The sequence below is a fragment of the Dromaius novaehollandiae genome, chromosome 13 (genome assembly GCF_036370855.1).
Source record: "Dromaius novaehollandiae isolate bDroNov1 chromosome 13, bDroNov1.hap1, whole genome shotgun sequence".
NCBI classification, from domain to species: Eukaryota; Metazoa; Chordata; class Aves; order Casuariiformes; family Dromaiidae; genus Dromaius; species Dromaius novaehollandiae.
Genome location: NC_088110.1, coordinates 12,968,636 through 12,993,838, shown reverse-complemented (window position 1 = coordinate 12,993,838; position 25,203 = coordinate 12,968,636). Strand labels below are relative to the sequence as shown.

Sequence of the window (25,203 nt, the reverse complement as noted above, 5' to 3'; positions counted from 1 at the left end):
GCAGCAAACCCTGAGAGCATTGCGCACAAAGGGCAGTTCGGGCTGGCAGGTAGGGCTCTTCCCGGCGGGGACCCCTGAGCGCGAGGCTCGGGAAGGCCGCTTTCGGGAGGTGCGGAGAAGGGGCGGCGCGGAGGCTCCGCGCTGCACCGCCCCCGCCACTGGGCGCAGCAGGTGCCGGGGCGCGGGGCGGGACCGCCCCCGCGCGGGGGCGGGGCGGGGCGGCAGGCTCGCTCGGCGATTGGCCGGCGGGGCGGCGGGCTCGCGAGGCCATTGGCCGGCGGAGCCCGCGCCCGCGGGCGGCGGCTCCCGCCGCGCCCGCCCGGGCACTCGGCGCGGAGCGGCGACAGCGGCGCGGAGTCCGCCCGGCGCGGCTGCCGCCATGGGGGTCCCCGGCGCCCGGCGCCTCGCCGGCTGCCTGCTGCTCCTCTGCTGCGCTCTGGCCGCGGCGCGCGGCGCCGCGCGGCGGAGACCGTCGTTCCGCGGGCAGGTGCCGGAGAACTGGCCGGCGGGGACGCGGGTGAGCGGGCTGAGCATCCCGCTGACGCGGCTGGGGCCCGAGCCCTGGTGCGCCAAGGTGCGGGGGCGCCGCTGGCGGCTGCAGCTGCTGGGCGAGGGCGCGGCGCACTTCCAGGTGTCGCTGCAGGCGCGCAGCGGCCGCGTGTGGCTGCGCACCCGCCGCCCGCTGGACCGCGAGGCGCGGGCGCTGTACGCGCTGCGCCTGGGGCTGTGCTGCAAGCACTGCCTGCCCCGCGCCGCCGCCGCCGCCGCCGCCGAGCTGGCCGCCCTCACCGTCCGCGTGCTGGACGCCAACGACAACGCGCCGCGCTTCGTGGGGGCGGCGCGGGCGGGCGTCACGCGGCTCCGCGTGGAGGAGACGCTGGCGCTGCGCTCGCCCGTGTGGCAGGCGCGCGCCGAGGACGCGGACGCGGGCGCCAACGCGGAGCTGCGCTACTTCGCCCGCCCGCGCAGCGCCCACTTCTTCGTGGTGCCGCGCAGCGGGCGCGTGGTGCTGGTGCGCTCGCTGCTGCACGTGCGGGCGCCCATCCCGCTGCGCCTCTTCGCGCGCGACCGCGGCCGCCCCGCGCTGCTCAGCGCCCCGCTGGAGCTGGAGGTGCTGCCGCAGCCCAAGGCGCTGCCGCCGCCGCCCCGCCGCCGCCGCGCCGCCCCGCCGCCGCCGCCCCCCGCCGCCCTGGCGCTGTCGGTATGGGCGCCCGAGGACGCGCGCCCGGGGAGCCGCCTGGCCGCGCTGCCGCCCGCCCGCTTCGCCGCCGCCCGCTTCGAGCTGGTGCCGCCGGCGGCCGGGCAGTCGCCGCTGCGCGTGGACCCGGAGAGCGGCGCCGTGACGCTCGCTGCCGCCCTGGACCGGGAGGCGGCGGCCGCCTGGGAGCTGCTCGTCCGCGTCCGCCAGCGCGCAGGTAGGTGCGGGGGGCCCGGCGGAGAGAGCCGGCGTCTCACCGGGGGGGGGGGGGGGGGGGGTGTCTGGCTGCGGCGGCTGCGGGGCCGGGCCTGGGGCCGCCCTGTGCCTGGGTGGTCTGAGAGAGGCCCTCGGACGCCGTGGGTGCGGGGAGCTGCGCGGTGCAGGCAAGGGGGATGCTGCAGCGCTGTGCTCTGCCGGGGGAACGCTCACCTGGGGCGGCTGCAAGGCCACTCCGTGTCGGGGCTCCATTATTACAGCCATTAACGTTATCGGAGGCGTTAATGAGCGGCATGGAAAACTTGTAGATAATTACATAATAACAGCGTGTGTGTGTTGCTTATGTACATGTTGAGGCAAAGAATGTTAGCTCTGCTGCTCCTTTTCCCCTGCGGTGTTTCCTCAGAAGATGTTTAACGCGGCCCTGATCGCACAAACGCTTAACTTTAAGCACGTGGCTGAAGTCATTGAAGTTTGAGTCGGTATTAAAGTTAAGGGTGCTTGACTCGGGTATGAGGCGAGTTTTTTTGCAAGACTGGTGCCTTCGTATCCTTGTGGCTGTTTTTTTAATCATAAGAGTCCAATGCACACCATTAAAATTACTTGATTATGGTTTAAATTGACACCAATATTCATGGAGTCTTTCTCAGATTAAATAAATAGCTTATTTTATTTTATCTCTGGTTGATTACTTCTATTACTTTAAAAGTCTTATTTCAGTTTTGAATGTTCTTGATTTTTTTTATTTCAGCTAAGAAAATCCAACTTAGTTTAAGCATCTTTTTAATTCATAGGATGGTGAATATCTCTGCGCATTCACCATGCTTTTTTGTTATTTTTTCCCTTATAATATTCAGGGAATTTTTTTTTTGTATTGCTTGTCATTGTAACGATGTTCTGAAGATGCAAAATGACTGACATAAAAATAGATTATCTAGAAATGCGGGTATTTGAGGAAAAAAATTACACCAGAAATTATTTGGTTGGCTTGATTTCTTCTTGCAAATATTTAGAATGGTTGTTATGTTATGACTTTTAGTGCTTGTGAAAACTGCCAGATTATCAGCACTGTAACTGCTCAGAGTAACTTCTGTTATCCCCAGAGCAGCGCGGACAGGAGAGCTGAAAAGCTTCTGATGCTATTTTGTCCCTCATCTTTTCTCTCTCCTGCCTGAGGGGCAACCTGTAGGAGTGCGAGGCAGTTTACTCCTCGGTGTCTGTTAAACCCCTGAGGGTGCCTGCAGCGTTCCTAATTAGTGCTGGCAGTGCCCCTGACATGGATACTTCTGCCTGTGAACTGGCTGGATCACAAACTCGCAGCGCTCAGGTCCTCAGGAACAGCTCTCGGAGCCTTCTCTCCCGTTCTCGCTTGGCTGACGTCGTGCCCATCATTGCGGCATGGCATATTGATGCCAGTCAGCTCGCACTGGCTCTGTGCAGTGCCCTGACTCGAACTTCAGCCGCTAACCTGGAGGCTGATGGAGCAATTTCCAAAACACAAATGCTTTCTGTGTCCCGTCTTCATTACTTAATCCTGAGCAAGGCTGTTTGCCAAAGGGGCTCTCATTACTCAGAGACTGTGACAGAATCTATTGGGTCAATCTGAGTGTGCTTCTGGGATTTTCACCCAGTCTGTCATGTAGCTCAAGTTTCATCCCTTTTTGATGTCACAGCTCCCTCTATCAGTGTCAGGAAGATGTTGTAGAGAAGTGCTAGCTAACCTTGCCCCTGGTTGCTACAGATCTTACTTGTGTGATGGTTTTTACTGTTATCTAGTCTGAATATAAAAGTCTGAGATTGCCTGGAACAAACCCTGTCGCTCTGTCATGCCAGAGACCTCTTCAGAAGCAGTGTTTGCGAGCCCAGTTAAAATAGCTAACCAACTTCAACTTATTTTCAGGGATTCTTTTTTTCACCCATCTTGTACTTCGAGTAAATGGCTTTGGTGTGTTTTCCACTACCTCGATGTATTGCTGATAGTGGTACCAAGCAGATAGTAATCTTTAAGGAATATCTAGAACTAGATTCTGACTGACAGAGACTAGGTAGACAGTTATTAATTGTGGGTGGCAAAGGGGGTTATTAGGTGCTAGTGATTTTAAGTTTCTTTGTTTACAGGGGCCTAAGTTCAAAAATATAACTTTATTAGTGCTAGTTTCTTTTGATTAGGTGAAGGTTAATAATGACATGATCCCTTTAAGATTCATGAATTGCACAGTGCTTAATTTTTCATTTTAGAGGACCTAAAATGTTTGAAAAAGGGTATTGAAAAAGACTTAGAAAGTCATGTCTCATAAGAAGAGATAAGTAAAGGGATAGGACAGGAGAGAGAGGAAGATGGCTGGCAGAACTAGGTGTTTTAATTAATCTGAAATGAGGATGATGTGAGAGCTTGTAAATACTGCTTTTTTCTGGAGCTTTTGCAGAAGTGAATTTTCCAAGTGAATTTAAGTGTGGAGATGGTAACACTTTGTTTTGTTGTGATAAAAGTGTCAGTTCAGGTTGTTTCTCCAATTTGTTTGTTTTGCTTGCCACATTCGTGCCGGCTTATTTGAATCATTGTACATAGCCATAAATACCCCAGCGGTAAGGGTTTTCTGGTTTTAGAGCTTATGTTATCAGATGTTGATTTCTGCTCAAGTGGTATAAAGTTGCATTAATTCCTTTAGCTTATTTTTCAGTTTCTGCCCCTTAATTCCTGCTGCCTGTCAGCTGAGATTTGAAAACTAACCAGTAATTAATTCTGGCATTAGTCTCTTCATTCAGGCAATGTTGTCAAGGATAAGAAAAGATTTTTAGATGCTTTAGAGTATAAATTCTACTCTCCTTGTCCTTATTTTTTCAATCTTTTTTTTTGTGATTCATTTGTGATGTGTACCTCATTATCTATATTAGCAAGTAATGCCTAAAAGCGTAGTAAGATTAGTTGTTTCAAGGTATGTGAATACTATACCATTATGTACACCAAAAATGTGTAGTAATGTGACAGGTCTAACTAAAACTGACAGATGGAAACAGATATTATTCTGCGGCTGCAGCTATACATACAGCATGGAAAATCATTATTTTTGAGTAAGAAAGCTAAATAAGAGTGAATGAATGTTGCCATGTAGTATAGATCTGTTTAAGATCTTTTACATTTCAGTGACGTATCTGAACTTTTCTGTATGTTACTATTCTCAGTGTATATCCAAGGCAATCCTAAGAAGTGCTGTGAGAATTGATTACTAACTGTGAGCATAGGAAATACAGTTTCAAATAATAATTCTAAAATCAACCAGTTCATTTTTTTAAAATGTTTTCCTGGAAGTTTTGATTTGCCTCTTTATGACAAATAAATGAAGTAACACAACTGGGTAGAAATCACAGCTCTAAGTGCATGTTTTAGAATGATGTGCATGTAAAAACTAAACAAACCCCAGGCATATACGCCATGCTGGCATTGATAAGACTATGCGTTGTAGCAAAACAGAATGTTCTTGTTTAAAGCACGTATTTAATAATAGTTTTGGAGTTGGGGAGAGAGAATAAAACTCCAAGCTGCTCAGCTGGGCATCAGAGACTGTCTTCATTTCAGAGTATGCTTTAAAGAAGAGGGAAGAAGTGAAAATAACAAAGTGTTTTCCAGATATTACTCTTGCTCCATAAATTTCAGCCAAAACTGAGGGTAAAGCTTTTTACTTTTCTTAAATTACCTTTGTTACTAAGATGAAGTATCACAGCGTAGTTAAGGTTGGAAGGGACCTCTGGAGGTTGTCACAGTCCAACGCTCCCCCCAACAAAACAGTCCAGCCCCCTGTTCAGAGTATTTAAAAGATAAATTCCAGTCATCTGCCTAATATAGCTACGATATTTAATTTCATTTATAATTTCCAGATCTTCTGAGAGTCTGTTGTATGAAATATGGCAAGAAGGCTTTCATGGTAGCTTCATGTTTTATTTGTGTGTCTATTTCTAATGATAGTCTGAAACTTCTGTGTGGGTCCCTGGAGGGCTCCAAAGTCAATGGCCTTTGGAACAAAGCAATTGGTGCTTTTGATTAATACAGGCACATGGCAGTCAGCAAGAAATTTTATGTTTATAGTGGTCCACTGGCCCTCAAAATTTAGACACCAGTGTTTTATAGTATAAACTGTAGCATATTCTTTGCCTCTTACCAAAACAATCAAAACTGGTAATTAGGTCCATCTGTCAGTCAACTAACAGTACTATTCTGGTTTCTCCAGCTTACCTCTTAATTTCATGTAGTAAACTCAGTGGGGAAATCTAATTCTTTGAAATAATAAATATAATATTTCTATTGTGTATTTTAATGTTACAATAAAATTAACTGCAAACCATGAAGAAAAACCCACATTATAGGGTTTTTTTTGTTCACTTTTCATGTTTGATAGTTTATAGACTTTGTTTTAATATAGCTTAAATGTTTTCTGGAAGCAATAGAGACTAGAAGACAGTGACAAGGAAATCTGGACATATTGTGCATAGTCTGTTCTTCATGGTGTGAGTTCTGCTGTGCTTGTGGAAGGGTAGTATTTCCAGACCCTGAACAAGAGAAACGAGGTACTGTTTTGTTTTGTAGTATAACTTCAAGTGAGTTGCCTGAATGAATTTTCAGCAGAAAGGTTTAAAAGCAAGCAAAAGTCAGTTTTAAGGCCTGATGATCTAATATAGTAACAAAATTGGAAACAGAGAAGAGATAACAGATGAGTAGAGATTACTAGCTTTCATAATCAGTCAGCTCTTGCCTTTCAGAATAGGGCTGACACATGGGTGTGATTGAGGTCAGGTCCTTGAGTGCACCAACAGGCCCTGCAGCCTCTTAACCCTGCTCCCCAGGTGTGACTGCCTGTGTCTGAGGCCAGCTCTGATACAGCGCAGCCAGGTAACCTCAGCTTGGACAGTCGGTTGTGAGGAGCCTTGTCTGTGGCCTCTGCCCCATGTCTCAGAAGCTGTATTTAAGCTGAGATCCTTGCCTCAGCTACACTGCAGGTGTGCCCATATCTGGCCGAGTACCTTGCTCACCCTGTCCTTGCCTGGCCTTGCCTTGGCTTCACAGCTCGACCTCAGACCTTCCTTGCTGCAAATTTGTCTGATGATCGTTGGACTGTTGGGTGAACTTGGTTAACGTCACTGGACCTACGCTGTCTTCTTTCTCAGGTACTGTGCGTTGGTGACAGTGACATCTCTGCCTGCCTTGCTGTCCCGCTTGGCTCCTGTCTTGCCTTCCCTGTGAAGCAGCCCACTCTTGCTGCCCTTTGGCAGTTGAATTTTGCAACTTCAGCCACAGCATGCATGCTTTTGTGTAAAATATTCTTTCTTCCCTGAATACCTAGAGGGCTTAAGTTACTTTGCCTAGGCACTAGGAAGAAAATTTAATCTTAAGAGAACTGAAACCACTAATTTGAAACTGAAATAATGGCCCAACAGTATTTACATTTTTCATAACTTACAAATGTGTTGACCAAAAAATAAAATCCAAGGGAAACACCAGGAAAAATTTGTATGTTGGAGCAACCAGATGTTAAACAGAATTGCTAAATTTAGGGGCTTAAATTTATGAATACATTTTTTGGCACATTGTCCATGATGAGCAAATTCTTCTAGTGATCCCCACCAGTGACCCAACCCTGAGCTAGATTCTTCAGCTAACCTAGATTCTTCAGCTAACCTAGCCTAGAATAAGTGATGGTTATGCTCATGTTTTCTGTAGCATTTCAGATATATCTCATTTATTGGGACACAACATTTATTTATTCTTTCCAAAAGTATGGTACTATTTTAAAAGTTTTTCTCGGTGAATAGAAGTTAAAATATCTTAGATTGTCATGCATGTGAATATTTTAACATAAAGCTAACATTTAATTTAAGAGGGAGCCATTGTTACTCCATTAATGCTTGGGGGAAGTGCTTGAAAGATCCTCTCTCTCTTTAATCTTCTGTCATTTCAAGCTCTTATGACCTGGCTTCATCCATGGGCATTAGCTGTGTAATCTCCTCTGGTTCATTTCTTCTTATCAGAGGATTTACTAAGGGTGATGTTTGACATGCCTTCCAAATAGTTCACAGTAGTCACTTACATTTTAAGTGTATTCGTTGCGTTTAAATTGACATATAGAGTGGGGATGCCAAGAGTTTTAGTGATATGTATATTAAACTTTGAAGGTTTTCATTATTATAAGCCAAGGATCATCTGTTTCAGTTTTTTCCGAGACCTTGGCCACTTACTAGCTACGTTGATTCTTTGTGGTTCCTCCCAAAGAATTAAGTAGCTTCTGACTGATGTTTTGTCTTTTATGACTTTTATTACCCCTTAATGAATTACAGTCATTTTAACAGTTGTGAATCAAGCTGGGCTTAAGTTGAAGTCATCACCTGTTATCAAGCAGATGTATTTCTTGAAACTGCAATGATTCTTATGCTATTAAGTTGAAAGAAAACACATTCTGTGTGCATTCAGAATGACTGTGGCTGTTTACAATTTTGGAATGCTACTTACTGTTGTAGGAAGGAGTATCTTGGGAAGCTTTCAAAGAACCATCTTGATATTTATTCAGTGAACACTTTGATGCTACATGCTTTCTACTGCAAGCAGTCAGATTAAGATCATCTTTGTGAGACTCCTGGACTTTAGCACCAAAGCTATTTAGATCTTCTGGCTGTTTTTTATCTCAAACATTTAATTTCCACAAAAGAAATCAGCTTTTTTAAAGATCTAACTGAGTTTCAGTACAAATCTGTTAATCTGATAGAAGTAGTAAATTGTGGAACATACGGATGGAATCTTTCTTAAAGCTGGTTTATGACATTTCCAATTGAATGTTGATTCTGTGACTGACGTGGCAATTATGTTACTCTTCATTTGATTATGAAACAGTTTTATTTCAGTTTTTCTTAACTTCTCTTTTTTTCAGTTAGTCTCCTAAGTGTAGTCTCCAAATTTGTAAATAGAGTATCTTTAAACATTTTTGGTACATTTGAGTTCAAGTTGTAGAATAAAATAGAAGCCATTGCTGAGACTTTTATCCCATGGCAAATTTTTCTTCTAATTCAAAATGCTTTATAGATTATGAGTTTTGGAACCTGAGATCTTGCCTGAAGGGCTCTGAGTAAGTGCCACACTGAACCCTTTTGCCTAATAACATTTTTTTTCCCCTAAAACTGGAACCAGCCTTCCACAGTCTGCTTTGGACCATTTCGGTTGTGTCTACACAGCACAGAGAAGCAGTGCACCTAAGTCCCAAAGACAGCATCAAGCCTTGTTGGTACATCCAGACTGTGGTGCAGACTTGCCCCTGTTCCTAGGGGGGGTTGTCAGAGCCCCATGCTACAGCTATCCCACATGCAACTCTCACCCTAGCTCATACCAAAATCATAGAAATCTCAACATAGTGCTCTGCTGTGCAGAGCTGTCCTTGTCCTTTCTCTCACTGAGAATGACAAATGGTGTGTTGGGTTAAATTTAGTATTTGGAAGGCTGTTTTCTTTTTATTCAGTTAATAATATACAACATTTCAAACATTAACCCAATCTGTTTTTCCTTATTTCGATAAAAGAGAAGATAATGCCCTAAGTTAGGAAATTTGATTGCCTTAGGTGATTAATCTTATGCCTATGAAGATCTTCTACTTCTTTAAATCAGAATTGCATATAAAAGTATTAGAGTTGAGAAAGCTGGTCAATTGATGTGTCCTTGGTTTGACTATTTGAAGATGCATCCTGGGATACAACCCTTTGAGAACAGTAACAACTATTGTAATCACATTATGCTGTGTCATATGGCACAGAAGTATTTCACTATTCCAGGTTTGTCACTGTTTTTTGGAATTGCAAGGTCTGCTGTAAGATGCACACCTGAATGATGAGCAAGTTCAACATTCCTAGTTCTCTTTTAGGGGTGGAGTTTGGAAAAGCATCTGCAAGAAGAAAGTGAATTAGGGGGAGCAGCGACATTGGAGGTTATCGCAAGGAATCCATGTGAAGCCTGCGGTACAGGACATGGATGAGATGACAGATCAGATAGAGAGGGGAACTGCGGCTGGTTGGGTTTGGTTTTGGGGTGTAGGAAAGTGGTACTTGCAATAGATTGTCAAGGGTATTTTGGGACTGAGATATGAGGGAACATCAGAACAGAGTGGGAAATTTGGTGGGAGAGGAGGAGAATGGGACCGGGACAAGTTAGGGATAAGGAAGTGCCAGCTTTGGGACAAAGGCAGTTTGAGGGCAATAGACCAGAAGAGGGTTGGTATTCAATGGGAAGGCTTTGTATATAAGGCTAGCTCCTCATCGCAGTTTGAAATGGAAACCCCACTTCCTGAGTCCCACTATTCCCTGCTGCAAACAAATACTTGCAGATCTTACAGCAAAGGGTTCTTTCTCCCTCTAATAACAGTGTGCTTAGAGATACCACTTTATTGCTTTTTCTTACCTCTAGTGACAGAGTTATCTGTGGTATGAGTAGGGTTCAGCTTACTGATGATGCACATAAGTTTCAATATGTGATGTGCCATGACAAGGTTTCTCTTTTTCATTTGCCTTTTCTGGAAAATTAGAATTAATCATGGTGTCCTGTCTTTCATGTGCGTGGGTTTGCAGTCCAAATAATGCTAGTTTAAACGATTTTCTGTGCATAAGGATATAAAGTAGTACAGCAAGCTGTATTGTGGAGGCCTTTTCTTATACATGATGGGCTGCAGAAAAATAAACCAGATTACTCCAAGGAATTCTAAGGAAAATTTCAAGAAAAGTTTCCCTCTTAGACTGGAACTGTAGCTGCTACCTTGCTACCTGTTTAACTGATAAAAGTTCTCTCATTATGATAATGCTTTTTGGCAATCGATCATCATTTATTAAGACACATGATCTGTTACATGAAGACGTCTGTTGCGATTATTAACATGCAGTCATTTATTTCACATCTAGGCCAGCTTGCTTTTTCTGTCTGCCAGTCTCGGTGGATGGATGCTGCACTGGGAAGTCTCTGATAGCATGGTTATCTCTCTACTCTATTTTAATTGGTGATTTATATTAAGATCCACCCTGCCATGATCATTTAGCTCCTTTGATGTTTTCTTTACTTCTGTTTTCAGGTTCATTTTATGTGCTTTAACTTTTATTTTAAAAGCTAGATGAGGGTAAGGAGCAGAGACATGACAGACTGTCATAATTCTATCTACAAGCAAGATAAGGCACAGATAGGAGGGAATGTGCCCATCAAAGTTATCTCTTTAGAAGGTTTATGTTTTATGAATGAGCAAACTACTGTACTTAAAAGAAGCCCATCATATACCTCATGAATTCCCAGAAATGACAGTAGAGTAGTGTTTCTGCATGATTGTTCTATTTTTTTGAAGGGTATATGGAGAGATCGGGTACAATAACCAGTAGCTTTTATCTCATGTTGTATTATGGAAATAGGAACAGATAGCTCTCCTGATTGCAGCTAGAGGCTTAGGACATTAACAGTTTTTCTGAAAATGTATCTTTCCAAACTTGAAATCGTAAGTATTTTACATGAAGAAATATTATGAGTGTAGTATTAAGAGTTCAGTATATTTGCGAATTTCCCTCAAAACAGCAATACCCCTTCAACCAAAACCAAATATTTTCTTCGCACAAACCCAAACAATTAACAAAACCTTGTTTTCAAATGCATTTGTGTATCTAAGGCAAGTATCTTATAAGTCAAATGAACTTCAAAAGCAAAAAATCAGTACTACCTTGAATGCCTAATTGCTCATAGATTGCACTTCTGATGTAGACTAGAATGTAACAGCAGTGTTGACCTAAAGACTTGTAAGACTTTTAACACTTTCATAATCTCCTTTTGTAAATGAATTGAAATGACCTAAAAATGCCAGGAGCAGCCTAGCTTCTCACCCATTATTGTTTAATCATAATAATACAATACTACTTCCCTTAGTAAAGTCAAGGAATGTAGAATATTTTCTACAATTGCAGAGACGTGTTCACTCAAATATTCTGTATTGTCAATTTTTTTTAAATTGGAATATCTGGCACTGTCAATTTTATCAATTATATTGATGCAGAGAAGCTTACATATGTAATAAATACAAGTATTTGATTTTCAAGTTTTGGCTTACAGAAGCATCCATTTGATTTTTGAGAGAAGAGATTGTCATGTAATCCTAATGAAATCAGAAGTCTGAAAATATGTTGGATTTCACAGATAGACAGCATCTTTTATAATTTGACATGGTGAAAAGAGATGGGTTTAGAGGCTACTCTAACCTACAATATTTAAATTCGCAATCAAACTATTTCAGCATGTATGATTTTTCCAGGCCTGGTTTAACCAGTACTACATTCAAAAGTTGTTGTTAGCATTGTTGAATGATTAAGTATTAAAAGCCCTCTCATCCTTTCGCCCCAGTCTTTCCTTCCCCTCCCCTGGCTTAATAGTACAGGTGCATGGGGGAGGGCTCCCTCCCCCCAGTTGCTGTATGAAATGAGAAGGTTTATTAATTTGCAGTATCTGGATGAGGTCCAGTGAATCTTTACAGCCTGGCTTTGATACTAGGTTGAAGAGCCATTACTTCATATTAAAACCTTTTCCTACGAAGTTCATGGAAAACACCACAGAAGAGTTGTTTTACATAAAGCTGGATTCAGTAAAAACAAAATGATAGTGAAAAACCTAAAGAAAGAAGGAACCATTATGGTAACTGATCAAGATATTTGATCACTGCTAGTAATTTTGAGTGCTTTCTTCAATTTTGGCAAGACTTACCGTCTCCGAGAGGCTCATGATTTTGAGAGGGCTTTGTATTCCTTTTAGATACTAAGTCCCTTTACAGTGTCCTAAATCTGGCATAACAATGACTAATTATTTTACAAGATTGTGACATTTAATTTGTTAGTAATTTTCCTATGCTTTTTGGACCAGTTATGTAATGCAGCCTTGATAGTATATATTAAACATTTCATATTTTTTACTGGGAATAATTTAGTTTGTATCTCAACAAAGGATCAAATTTCCAGCTTTGCATAGTTAATTAAAATACTAATTTTTTCCTTATGTATTTCACTTTGTCTTTATTAATACTGCTCAATCTTAGGAACTGTGCTTCATGAGGCCCTGTCTGCCTTTTGATCTTTGAGATTTGGAAGAAGGAATCTAGTTAGGAGACTGACAGCAGGCTCCCTCCTTGATCTGTGCTCCTGCTTCCTGAAAGACGTTTGAATAACAAATTTTAATGCTTTCTCTTGGTGAAGTGGTTCCCTTTCAAAGAGTTGAATTTTGTGCTAAATTAGGAGCATTTAAGATACTGCAAAAATACTCTCTATCTGTCCTTATGACTTGGACCTTAATGGACGTGAAGTCATGTTTTTGGATATGTAGTAATTCTGACCTTACTAAATCAGTTTTGTTGGATAGCTGAGATGACCGTATGTTTTTATACATCTGTTGAAAGGTTAAACTGGTCTAACACTAAAATTAGTCTAACATAAAAAAAATGAAAGTCTTAATGCTTAAGGATATTATGTGGATAAATTGTGACATTGCTTGAAGTACTCTTGCTGTAGAAAGCAGCAATTGGATTATGTTGATATGTTATTTTCATGTGTGGTTGGTCATCACAGCTGAAGTGAAGATTTGTGTTTGGTAAGCGTGCGTAGGATGGTTCTACAAGATCTGCTAAGAAGTTGGTACTTAAAATGGAGTCAATGATATAAATAAAAACTCTGAAGCATGGCTGCTATATGCAGAATACGCCAGTAGAAAACTGACTTCCTTCAGTTGTATGGGCCTAGAAATTTGCCTCCAGGCAGACTGAGGAAAGCTATAGTTGAGACTCTTTCTCTAAAATATTCTTTTATTTACTTCATTACATATTACTGCTCTTAAAGAACATTTGTTCTAAGGTAAAACTCCCCAACAAATCAATTAATATTTTGCTTAAGGATTTTTTATTTTCCAAAGGATGAGAGTCTCGAGTTATAGCATATCATGTATTTCCTGTGAGCCCTGTGAGTTTAGTGTTATCTAATGTAGCTTGAATTCAGAGTACGTAAAACAGTATGTGCAATGCTTCCTGTGTTCTCTAGTTTTTAACCACAGATAAACATTAAAAATAAAAGATTATTAATAGATATCTGTAATGAGGTTTTAGCACTGGATTAGGAAGATTGGTTTTGGTGATAGGGACTGAATTTCAGCATTGCCGTGTTTTTCAGTAATACTAAGTTAAAAACGAAGTCATTCCAACTGAAGGAAACACCAGGGAAAAAGCAGACTTCAGAATGAGTCAGAGAAGGATTCTTGAGAGATGAATGGACTTTAATAAGGATTTAAGCAGCTAAGTAGGAAAAATGCCTGGACTAAAGTTTATAATTTTAGTTTTGATTTCTTTTTATATTAGTTGAAAAGAGAACTTTAAAGAGGGCTGAATTTTGATACTGTAAAGGGCAAATGAATGGTGTTCACAAATATTTGAGAAAAGCAATCTACTCATAGAATTTGTTTTCATCAGTTTCAGTAGTGTAGAAAAATATAAGTAATGAGAAAATATTTTCTGATCAAATAAAAAGGTGATTATAGCTTTTTGAGTACAGTGTTCTTTTTTATATAAATTCTAAAAATTATTATTTTAATATAACATGGTCCAGTGTTATGTTATTGTTGTCGTGCTTTTATGCAGCAAAGGGCCATCTTGAGTTTTTATCTTTTGTTGTTCAGTATCTGTGAGAAAGCAATTCTTTTTTTTCTCTTGTCTGAAATTAGAGAAGAAAATCTGTCCAATGGAAAGTGTGCACATGTACAACTATATAATCAGAACTATTCTTTTAGTAGGATTTTTTTCAATGGATGAGATTGTTAGATATCAATAATGTGCCTATCTTGAAAAGCAAGTGCTTGGTGTTTAATACCGAGAAATTCTTATTGGCAGTATGTTATAAGACAATTTGAAAATTCTTTTAGGGAGAATTTGACTTGTGTCAGATTCCTGACTTAGGATCTCAGTATGGGTTGACTTACCCATCATGTAGTTGCAGGTATGCCCACTTGCTGTCAGGGGCTAGTATTTTGAACAGATACTCTGAGTATAACCTATCTGTATGTTTGTAGGATTTAACACAAGTAAACAGAGTTACCAGTTGTAAGTAAATGCTCAGATTTTAAGTGGAATGATTATAACATATTACTTCTCCTATAATGTAGTAGTAGTACTGCTTATGTACTACTTACATACTATTCGTGAACCGCTTCTAATCATAATATACTAATGCAGGTGTATAATAACACTGCAATAATGTACTACTATTAGTATACTATTAATATTCTACTGTACATGCATAACCAATACAACTATTAGTTGTGTTTTGATGGAAGGAGGCATCTAGACACCTTAAATTATCAAGAGATGTAGCTTTCTAAAATTTTCTTCCTTCTACTTCTGTCTTCAAGTACAGGTCAGTTTCATAAATGACAGTGTCTAACCACCTCATGGGGAAGAAAGTGAATTCTATCGCCTAATTTAAAATCAGATAAAGGTCCAGTTTAAGCTACGTTCTGTCAGAAAACAATTGTCAGTTGCAAAAAATAAAAGACCGCATTTTGTAATATGTGTCATGGCAACTACAGCAAATGAAAAGGTTTTAGATATCTGCTGTACTCATTAGAAAATAGATTATACTTTTAAAAATCACATTTGTGTATGTATACTTTGAAATTCTTAATGTGTTGTCCTGCTAGACATGCATATATTACACATTATTGTCCATGTCAGTCTCTTCATCACATTCATTGTCCCCTGGCGAGTCCTTGTCTGATCATGCTTCGTTGAACGCCTTGATGTTGTTTCTACAAGTTGTCAGGTCACATTTGTAGGTCTTGATGCAGAAAAGTATAGTCCTGTATGGTATTTCTGTTATAGTTCTTGCTTTGATATATGGTACACAGTCAATGGAAGACTTTTAGTGATTTTTTTTTCCTCTTCAGACTGCCTTTATCTGAAAACTAAAACATGTCTAAGCATGATAATTTATTTACTATTTTTGCCTGTGAATCAGATTGCCTATGGTTGATGGCAGAAGATAACATACCAATAAGATCTACAAGGTCACATGCAATGAATATATATACTGGTCAAGAGAGGCACTTACGCCTGTCTCTTTGATTATGTGCATTACAGTTAATGCTGACTATCCTAACAAAGTTCTTAGAGTATTCGGATGTTTCAGGGGTAACCAACGTACTGCTGAAAGCTTTGATCTTTGCCAAGATGTCAAATGACATTAAGGTCTCCTAACTATTAAAACACAAGTACCTGGAGGAACATGTCCAAGTCTTTTTGTTTTTTGATGAATAAAATTTGCTAGGACATGTGAGGTTTAATGTCAGTCCTGATGCAGTTTTCTGAAGTTTCCTTACAAGAAGTATTTCTCAGTTATAATTATGTACTAAGTACCAGTATATTGATGTTCAGTGAACAGAAAACCAGTAAGTGACGAGAGTGGAATTTGCATCCAGGTTTACTTCCTTGTCCAATATAAGCAACATTTATTCTTCAATTATTATTTCTTTTTCTATATATGAATATTAAGAACTTTAGCAGAACTTGAAATAGAGTGAGTTCACTGCTTGATTAGGATACTGATTTCCAGACTCCAGAAGGACAAAAGTCAATAACCTTTCTAGTCCTGACAGGGCTAACAAGGTTGACACTCAAATCCTCGATAGATCTTGCTGGTACAGAGACAGATTTTCAAGGGGTCTTAACTCAGCTTCTAATTTAGTGCTTGCTATTTTCAACCTGCAGTGTGCCCTGACAAAATAAGGTAACAGTGATGTATTTAAAAGGTTGTGACAGCTTCCACAAGACCTGTTCTTCAGAGAAAAGTCAGGCAAGTTTGACACCACCTTATCCCTTTTGTGCTTATTCTTTTGAACAACCTTTTCATTAAAATCTCTGAAACATTCAAGCAGACGCTGATCTCATTTGTCACTTCTCACTTAAAACTTTTCCTGCTTTGGGTGATCTTGTTGATCTGTGTCCGAGGTTGAACTACACCATATAACAAGTCTCTTCATCTGCAGTTTCCTGGGGTGTCTCTGAGTGGCTGCTGTGGAACTCCTTGAATGCATGTTCTGACATCGTCCTCTTTGAAACACATCTGGCTTTATGTCGTAGGGTAGTGGGAAATGATATTACCGATGCTATTGCTTTTTGCATCCTAATTTTTGAATGCTTTTTTGATGCCCATCCTGGCTTCTTTAATGATACACATTTTAACAGCATCTGCATGCGAAGAGGAGAAAGTGTGCAATTGCTTTCACAGAGCCTGTCTAAACGTTGAAGAGGATTGTCTCGGCACGCTGCTAGCACAGTGGAGGGTTGAGCTGGGCAACAATATTCTCATCTCAGTTTCAGTCTCATAGTGAAACAAGATGAGTTTCTAATTGAAAACGTCAGCTTCACATGCAACATGATACACTAGAAAAGCCAAATTGAGCATCCTTACGCCAGGCTTCTCAGTACTTCTGATTCCAGAAGTGCGATACATACACACACACCCCTTGTCTCAGTAAGAATCTAGAAGAGTTTGTGAGACTTGGATGGCTGTGGAAACTGAGAACTTTTTTCAGTGAAAATGTAAAAACATGTGAGTTGCATGTATTCGTGCTCTGCAATGATGTGAGCAATGTTTCAGGCTTTTCGTTCAGGAGACTGAGCATTTCTGTGACTTATCTTTCCAGAAATCAGAAGGCTGTCATTGCTGTAGGCACTTCTTTCTCATACATGCCATCTTGAGCTAGTGTTATGTTCTCTGGAACATTCGATTGAGTATAGGACATAATCATAAAGACTTTTTTTTGGAGTTAACAAGTTATTGTCTATCTGTTTTGTGTTGCTCTTTTGAGAAAGAAAAGAAGTGATGTATTCTTAGTACAGTTGTAAAACTGAGATGCATTTAATGCAGTTTTACAAGTTTAATTGAGGAGATCTGTGATTATCTGGTGTGAGTACTTATTTTTATATCAAGACAGTTGTCTTGGTAAGAACAGAAAGTACTCGGAGGTCATGATGGATTAAGCCTCTGGAAGCTAAACTAAGAAACATTTGACATTGTTAATCACAGCACCAAGGAGTTTTCTTTACCCCAATCCACTTACTGGTTGCTTATAGATTGCAGATTATGATCAGGTGTGCTGAATATGCCACTTGCTATCAAACAGAACTTACTAATTACATAAAGCTGAAACTTGCAAAGGACTGTGATGCGCAAGATGTATTAGGACTGCTATGGGAGTGAAGGGATAACTGCAATGAAAACATACATCAGACAGAAGTCACGTATTTTAGTAGGGACATTGATGTTCTTTTGGACAGGGATGTAACGCTGCAGTTAAGAAAGAGGGGAAAGACAGAGTGCAGTTGTTCCAACTTAAGTGGCCTACTTTCGTGGGACAGTATTCCTCCTTAGCAAGATAACGCTGTTCAGACGTTTCGGCAACACTTTATATTTACAGCCTTAAATACTAAGCACTTTGTATTATTAATTACCATTAAATTAAACTGATAATTTTAGATGTTCTTTTCTATGGGCATATTGTTTAAATTTTTGTAAGGCTGTTTTGAAGGTAAATGTGTGTGCATATATATGGAGATATTCTATAATATATATAAAATTATAAAAATGAAATATATATAAAGTAAAATAATAATAATTCACTGGACTTTCCTGATAAAATAACACCATCAACTTACACCATCCTAAGTTTGTGTCCATTATTAAACTTGTGAATAAATCATGTTGTAAGTGTAGCACCTTAGCTGGTTTTACTCAGGGCATTTTCCCTTTCACTCCCCCAAGCTTGTTAACTTGGGTACATTGCCACGTCAATGCAGTTGTGCTGCTTTCAGAGTCAGGCTGAGTGTGTGTGCACTGCTGTTCTGGAGGCAGAAGGATTAAGTACAGACTGCAATGACAATGACACCCCAGTTAGCTTCTGCAGCAGAACTTTTTACAAGTGTAGTGCCTGTCCACTTGGACCCAAGCTGGCCAAGAGGCCTAAATATTAGGCCTCTAAGTATTTATTCTCTGCTCCCTGGTGTTACTGATTATAAAAAAGATACTTGCTTTGTCACAGCCTTGTGTAAGCACAGCTAAGTTGCTCCAAAACCTGAGCTAGCTCTGTGTATTTGGAGCAAGCATTTATCAGTTAAAAGTATATATAAATTTATTCAGGAGTACATAGAGGAAAAGGCTTTCTGTCTGCAGTATCATTTTGCTTTCTTTGGAACTTGAAGATTTTAATCCCATCCTTTAGTTTTGTGTTCAGAAACATTTTTCACGTAGGAAATTTACATCAATCCTTAACTCTGGTCCTGGAGATTTCAGAGCACTTTCTTAAATCTGCTGCTTCTCCTTTTTGTCACTCTTCCAACAATAGCTGCTTGATATTTATTACTTGTTTGGGAGCTCTGCTGTCTTCATTGGTTCGTTTAATAATGGCAGAAGCAAAACAGTTTTTAAGAATCTTCAGTTGCCAATTTTTGGAAAATTGGATAGATCCATTCTGTTTTTTAGCAGCATTTAATTTGTAGTAGAAGTGAAAACTATTAGAACTTGCTTGAGCTTTCTAACTAGCAAAATTAGTTAGTAGATTGATTACACTTTTTTGGTGACAAAGATTTATGGGTTTCAAGTTTCAGAATTGCTTTAATCTGTGTGTAAACAATATTTATTAATAATTTTTTCTTTAGCAAAAAAACTTTTCAGAAAACATGTATTTCAATTTTGAAAACTAAATATGTGAGACACTGGTAGAATGCAATATGAGTAGCCTGATCTTGCAGTTTGACAGTGCTTGTGCATTTTTTTTTTCCATTGCATCTGGGTGCTGTTGATTGCAGAAGATCCTGAAAAGTTAGGTCTTTCTAGATTACATGTCAATAACATTGCAGATGATATAAATTCAGGAACTGATATATGTTTCTGTCATTCCAAGTGCTATCAAGTACCTGGCTAAGTATTTCTTCATTTTTCTGTTACCATTAGGAAAGGACTGGTACTTGCTGCACTTAACACTTACTGTGACAGATGTGAATGACAACGTACCTGAATGGGCCATGGAACCCTTCCCCTTCTTGGCTGTGGTTTCTCCTCAAGCTGCAGCAGGTACTAAAGTATACAAGCTGCTTGCTGTGGATGCAGATGAAGGGATCCATGGAGCTGTAGAATACTTTCTTCTGGAAGGTAAATTAAAATCCCCTCATTGTGTCCTTTTTAAGCTTTACTGTTGTGACTTTTTCCTCCTTATACTTCAGTAAGCAAGCTTCCTTTCCTTGTGAGGAAGGTTCATAAACCTTCAGTTTTGTACGTGAAAAAATCGGCTTTTAGTGAAGGTACAGACAGATTTGCCAGGTCTGAAGTGTGTTCTCTGCTCAAGGTTGGGTTCCTGCCTGGATTGTCACCCAGTGAAGGTAATGGGGACATGAGGTGGGCAGTACTCTTCAGGGCTTTGGCAAGGGGGTGGCAGTGGCAGCCTTTGTCAGAGTCTGCCAGCTGGACTGCCTGTTTATGAGACAGCACAGAGTATCTTGGGTGGAAGGAGCTGAGGTTCCTTCTCCCTCACAGGAGTCATGCTTCTGGTTCATTCACAGCTTTTTTTTAAGAGTCTGGGTTGTGCCTTAACTGCCTAAAGCTTGTACAGACTCGCTAGTCCCACTTCTTTGTGGGACTCAAAAGAGAAAAACAAAACAAAGCCACAAAAAACTTTAGCAGTAGTTTTAAACTGTCTATACTCAACAGAAAGGGTGTAGCAATACCATTCCAGGGGTGAATTTGTTTCTTTTGGCTGTGACTCTAACAAAGTTTTTTCTGGTGAGAGATAATATATATTTAGGGTCAAATAATAGCAGCGTATTGGAGGGTGAGGAAGACAGTAACCATCCAGAAAAGTAAAATGTAACTTAGAAATGTGGTCATGGGTGTAATTAGCCGGTTCTAAACAGACTTATGTTTTTTTTGTGTGCGTGTAAATTCTAAGTCAAAAACAACTTGGAAATGGACACCCTATTCTCCCCTCAATTTTAATCAAATATAAATGTACTTGTTGACAACTATATGTGGACCTGTTCTTCTTAGGTGGAGAAGACAGATTTGAAGTTGAGAAGGACACCGGCTGGATTAAAACAACAGGTTTGCCATTGGTGAGGGACAGGGAGTACTTACTGACTGTACTAGCGGCAGATAAACTTGGAAGCAAAGGGTCTCCGGCCTCTGTTTCTGTAATTGCTGGACTTCGACCACCACAATTTACCAACATATCATACATTGCTAATGTTCCTGAAAGTATGCCACAAGGAAAATCGTAAGTACCCATTAAAAATAATGCAGTGAAACTGTGTTCCTAATTTGTTTCATGTTCCTTGTTTCATCTGCCCAAAGGCCCTGTATTGCTTGTGAATCCCAAAAAGATATCATAGTTAGCAATTTAGATATCTTAATAGAAGAAATGTTTAAGATAGCGTGTGATGATACATGTTTTAGTCACCACTTTATACAGAGAAGTGGTTATGAATAGTTATGGTTTCTTGCTTTTTAGCTGATAAGCAAAATAAGAGCATGTATTGATAGTGTCCTAATTTTCAAATGACATGCAGAATGTCAATTAGAAGCCTTATATCATGAAAGAAAATATCCTGGTGTGAAAGAACATGTGAATTTTCTGTGTCTGTGTTTGGAAAAGTGCCTACTCCATCAAGTGAATATCAGAAAAAACAAAAGACTGTTTACTGCTTTCATCAGTCACAGTGACAAACTGAGAAAAAATGAAGATGCCACAAACCTTGTCATTTTATTTTTCTTGTCTAAACATATGCATCTAAATATTGCAGAAAATGTCAATAATGTAGGTTCACCTGTCTAGTCAGTTCCATCTTTGCCAAACTGTTTCATTTTGAGGCCAAACATTTCCTTTTCCAGTTGAATTAAAAATACTTTTGTCCTACAGGCTTATTTCTTGTGTTGTCATTCAACTGTTATTCAAGCTATATTAGCTGTGGCATTGTATTTTACTGTTCAATCTACAGCATTCAGTTTTACAGCATCTAAGTAACCAAGGTCTGTTAAGATTAAAAAAAAAAAAAAAAAAAAGAATTTAACAACTGTTAATAGCAGTAAACTGTAATAAATGAGCATAAGAGGAATGTATAAATTGTGGAACGCTACGAACACCTATTAGATGCCTGCTGCCTTGGATTCAACAATTTTAGGATTAAAAACAATGGAATTCTTGGATTATTTGATAGTATCCAAAGGGAACAATTTTATGATACAAGAAGCTTGAATATAAACAGTGCCCTCCCAGTGAAAGTGAATTATTATTGTGAGTTAACCAGAAATAGTAATGAAAATCATGGTAGAATCCCTAAGTTCTAATATTTAAATCTGACCAGTTATACAAGTGCACAGTAAAACAGAGTCCCTGTCATGTAGTAAATTTCTGGGGTTATAATTTCACAGTTGTAGGCTGATCTAAGGTTGCTGCTGACAAAACAAGTGTTACCAAATCTTTCTGCCTTTTCCTTTGGTCTGGCACTAGCTCTAATATGCTAGTTGGCTTGGCATGCAGATCCAATGAAAGACTACCCTAGCAAAAAAAGAGTAAAGTTTTCAGCTGGATTGTTAAACTAGCTCACAGCATGGCCTTATGATTGTTAGCGCTGACAGAAGAAGTGGTATGAACATGCAGCCAGGATAGGGAGTGAGGAGGAGGGCAGAATAATTCCTGTTGGCTGGAACTGTCTTGTACTGCCTTCAACTGACTGTGAGACCGCATCTTATTTAGGAAAACAAACAAACAGAAAAGGAATAAAGTAAGACAGTGACCTATGGCAACCTTTGACAGTTTTGCAGTGTTTCAGTGCTGCACCTGCAAGAAGCTAGAAGACAGCAGCATGGAAATACAGAGGGGAAAAAAGGTGTTCAGACAAGTCGACTTTTGTCTGTTTGATTGCAATTGTGATTTGATCCTGTGTGTTGCTGGGTTATTCTGAGAGAATGAGAATCTTTTTTTGTGCAAAGCCTGCAAGATAAGGCAAACAGCTGTTGAGGAATGAGTGTTACATTTTAAACCTTTTAAAAATATTTCTTTTATGATTTATTTCTTTTGCTTTATATTGTAGTACTCTTCCCACTTGAAGACTTTATAAATTTCAGTGGAAACAAGATAGTGCCAGACAAGATGTAAACACATATGTCCTGTATGCTGTGTAACATGTACACTGTATTACTGATTGGCTTCTATCCTTTTGCAGTTACGTATTGAAATACTCAGAATGATTGGAACAGCAAACTTACCATTCTAGTATTAAAACCAGTCTTGTTTTATGTCTTAGTTTCCTACCTGAAAATCATAACCCCCTTGTAAGAAAGATAAAAATTCAAATCAGAACTGCAAATTCAGTTGCAGCAAAAATAAAATCCTCTGTTTCTAGGTTTTTAATCCTTGCTGTGTTCTGCTTCCAAGGATTCTAGCTTTATATTTTTCACCTCAAGATGACAGAAGTATTGCATAACTAAATGTTCAGATTTGATGTTCAGATGAATTTGTCATTAACTTCAGTGAGCATTGCTGTAATCAGACTACAGGATTGCACTTTCAGGACTAACGTGTAGCATTTTTTGCCATATTTTTTGGTATGTTTTATTACAAGCTTAAGAGATGTTTTCTGCTTTTTCTTTTTTTTTAAATTTTCATGCAGGTTTCTCACAGTCTCCGCTATATCATATCAAAACAAATCCTTGATCTACAGTTTACTAACTAATCCTAGCGGTCTATTCAGCATTGGTCAGGCAACAGGAGATATCAGTTTAACTCGGAGTGTGGATTATGAGAGTGACCAACACCAATATCTTCTTTTGGTCAGAGCAAAAGAAAATGAGGAACAGCTCAGTAATACAGCTGAGGTAAGCATTCACTTATGGCATTCCGTATGGATTTTCTTCCTTTCCTCAATTTCCTTCAGTCTTTCGGATTCCTGTGTAGATACACTAGTGGCTTTTATTTGCCCAGCTTATCCTATCTATTCTGCTATCCCTACTAAAAGTCTTTGGATCCTCTGTATAGATGAGAAGGGCTGGATTAAGTACTCTTAGAGTTTATTCTTGCTGATCCTGAAAAGGCTGTTTTTGAGGGATCAATATGCCATCCCATTGTAGGTCCTAGGTCTTATCAGGGAAGATATGGTAAGAGATGCTACCAAGCCAAACATGAGGTTTTCTCTTATTCTAAACCATCATAAAGTGTAATTTATATTTGAGATTACTCCAATTTAAAACAAAAATGAAACAAAATATAAACACAGTGATTTATTTAGTTTCAAAAATACAAAGTGAACTTGTAAGGACAGGAAGTAATAAAAACTCATAGGTATTGGAAGGTGAGGGTTCTTGTTGTTTTAGAAAGCTGTTTGATGACAAAAAAAAAAAATTCTGCTAAATATAGTTACTACAGTTGTTTGAATCCAGGGATTCACTGAGCTAGAAAATGCATGCAATATAATACTGCATTCCTGCTGCAGCAAGTAGGAGTACACTACAGGAGGTAGGATGAGGAACAAGTGGGAGGACACAGAAAAACAGTGTGTCAGTATAACAAACTGGCTGTAGCATACCAATGACTGACGATGTGGTACCCTTTTAGGTACCGCAGGAAGAGAAGCGGTAGAGCATAGCTTGAAAGAGAATTACGAGATGGTTTTTGCCAATATATTTAGCCTAAATCTAGTTTTTCTTGCACTTCCTTTACATTGATTCAACTTCAACAGTTATGAGAGAGCAACTCCCAGTTTATACTGACCAAAGTAGGAGGAAATTGAGTGTACATCTACCTATTGCACTGTGATGCTAGAATACTCTAGACAACTTCAGACTGTCTCAAGTGTAGCAGTATGGACTGCCATAAAGGCTAATTTAACAAACTCCTTACTGTTTGCATTGTAAACAATGCAGCTGTGGACTCAATTGATATAAGAATAAGAAAACATTTTTAATAAGGTTAGAAACAGGATTTGTTTCTTACTTGTTTTAGTGTGATCAGCTCTGTTGTAGTGACTTCTGAATTACACTGTTGTAATTGATTTCAGAACTTGGTCTTGACAGATTTATACTGATAAGAATGTAATATGCTTGGCAGTAGAGTATGGACTTTTACAAATCATAGAAGGGTTGGGAGACATGATAATGAAAAAAGGGTGCTTGGAAAGCAGACAGTCCATTTCCCTTTCAATTAATAATAGGAAATAATCAATGGAGATGAAGGGGAATGGAAAGTATTGCTGTAAGGGACTGAAACTTGGCATTTTCTAATATTTTGGAATCTAATATAAACAATTCTCAGCAGGAAAAGAGCATTCTAAGAATGACAGCTTTTCCTATGTGCTATAGCTTCCAAAATCCTCAAGGATGTTGGTTTTTGGCAAATCATTCCATCCACCATAACAGTGAAGGCATTCCCTTGATCCACTTTGATACCATTGAATGTTCTTTTCTTTTCCATTCCGTTCAGGTTGTGGTTGTAATCACAGATGTGAATGATTGTGCCCCAGAATTCCAACAGCTGATTTACAGCAAAGATAATGTTCCTGAAACAGTTGCTATGATGACTGCACTTCTACAAGGTAAATACTTTTTAAATTATTTGTTACATTCAGTAGGAGTATTGTTTTCTTTCACAAATTAGAACTCATCTTAGAAGCCAAAATTATCCAGCTCAAGATGGGGTAATTATAACTCTGTGGAGTCAGTTGGCACCT

The 25,203-nt window shown here is 39.9% G+C and overlaps 1 protein-coding gene across 1 annotated transcript in view; it reads left to right on the top strand.

The window, feature by feature from the left end:
- Positions 1-379: 379 nt before the first annotated feature.
- Positions 380-25,203, top strand: part of LOC112988789 (neural-cadherin-like) — a 72,722-nt gene continuing 47,898 nt past the window's right edge. The window contains exons 1-5 of the mRNA XM_064519638.1: positions 380-1,415; positions 19,442-19,639; positions 20,531-20,756; positions 23,152-23,356; positions 24,957-25,068. Of these exons, the coding sequence (XP_064375708.1) occupies positions 380-1,415; positions 19,442-19,639; positions 20,531-20,756; positions 23,152-23,356; positions 24,957-25,068 (1,777 nt within the window). The remainder of the gene's footprint in view (positions 1,416-19,441; positions 19,640-20,530; positions 20,757-23,151; positions 23,357-24,956; positions 25,069-25,203) is intronic.